We start from the raw sequence: 1167 nt of genomic DNA, 5'->3' as shown, positions 1-1167 counted from the left end.
GGGAACATTGGAGTCCTCCATCACTGAAGCAAGCAAGCCTCATGTTAGTTTCAAGCTGCCTGGCTGCCGGCCGCCATCTTGGCAGGCAGTTAATTTGCATATCTCGCTGATTAGCCAATGGGAAGGGTATCGGTCGTACGCCAATTACCATGTTTCTCTTTTATTAGATAGGATGATCCACACCTGTGAGGGATTTTGATAGTCGAGGAATCTGTGTATAGGTAGAGTGAGGTGGCATATTAAGTCTCTGTACCTTCTGTAGAATTTTGATGTGAATCTAAAATTACACTAAAAAAGTATATTGGAAAAATAAAATATTAAAATGAAAGAAAGAAGAACCCCAGAGCCTACTTAAAGGAACTCCAGTGAACAAACCTAAAAGAATTTGATCACAAAAAAAGATGTCAGAGAGTAAATTTATAATATATAAGATCATATTGACATAAATAAATAATAAATGAGAGAGAACAGAATAAACTTTACAATGAAACATCCTATATAATAAAAAGCTAAAATGCAAATTGTCCCCTCAGTAATTTGACTGACCAGGAGTTAGCCCTCTTGCTATGATGTATGCTGACCACCAGGGGGCAGCGTGGAACGAAGGAAGGTCCTGGCCAGCAGCCAGGGAAGTAAGGTCCTGATCAGCCCTGATCTCCAGCCAGGCCTAGGGACCCTACCCATGCATGAATTTTGTGCACCAGGCCTCTAGTCAATTTATAAATGTAGAAGAAATGATGGAATTAAAAAGTCATAATTTTGCAACCATCATAGTAATAATGACTAATCAAAAATCATCCATAGATGATAAAACTACTAGGTGAAAGTTTGAAGAGGAACAGAATATTTACTTAGTCTCAAAGGGTTCCCTACAAGTTCCTTATTAATTACAAATGAAAAATAAAGTGAACACAATTTTAACCAAGTGTTCCAAGTTGAGGTCGTCAACTACCTCTGAACCTCCCCAACACTGCCCCTCTGAAGTGTGCCTTGTTTACCTTTATGGGAGTCTGTTTCTTTGGAATTCTGAGAGTTAATCATCAGCTGAAGTAAATCCACTCGGTGCTGGAAGCAGAAGGAAAACTTTCAATGTTAGAAATAAATCAAGAGTGCAATACTAGCCCTAGCTGGTTTGGCTCAGTACATAGAGTGTCGGCCCGCAGATCA

At 39.3% G+C, this 1167-nt stretch overlaps 1 protein-coding gene across 1 annotated transcript in view; it reads right to left on the bottom strand.

Moving 5' to 3' along the window:
* Positions 1–1167, bottom strand: part of LOC102762686 (cytochrome P450 3A12-like) — a 20749-nt gene that overhangs the window by 12770 nt on the left and 6812 nt on the right. The window contains exon 4 of the mRNA XM_006773753.2: positions 999–1083. Within this exon, the coding sequence (XP_006773816.1) occupies positions 999–1083 (85 nt within the window). The remainder of the gene's footprint in view (positions 1–998; positions 1084–1167) is intronic.

The sequence above is a fragment of the Myotis davidii genome, unplaced genomic scaffold (assembly GCF_000327345.1).
Source record: "Myotis davidii unplaced genomic scaffold, ASM32734v1 scaffold2307, whole genome shotgun sequence".
NCBI classification, from domain to species: domain Eukaryota; kingdom Metazoa; phylum Chordata; class Mammalia; order Chiroptera; family Vespertilionidae; genus Myotis; species Myotis davidii.
Note: the sequence above shows the minus strand (reverse complement) of the source record. Positions and strands in the feature narration are given on the sequence as shown.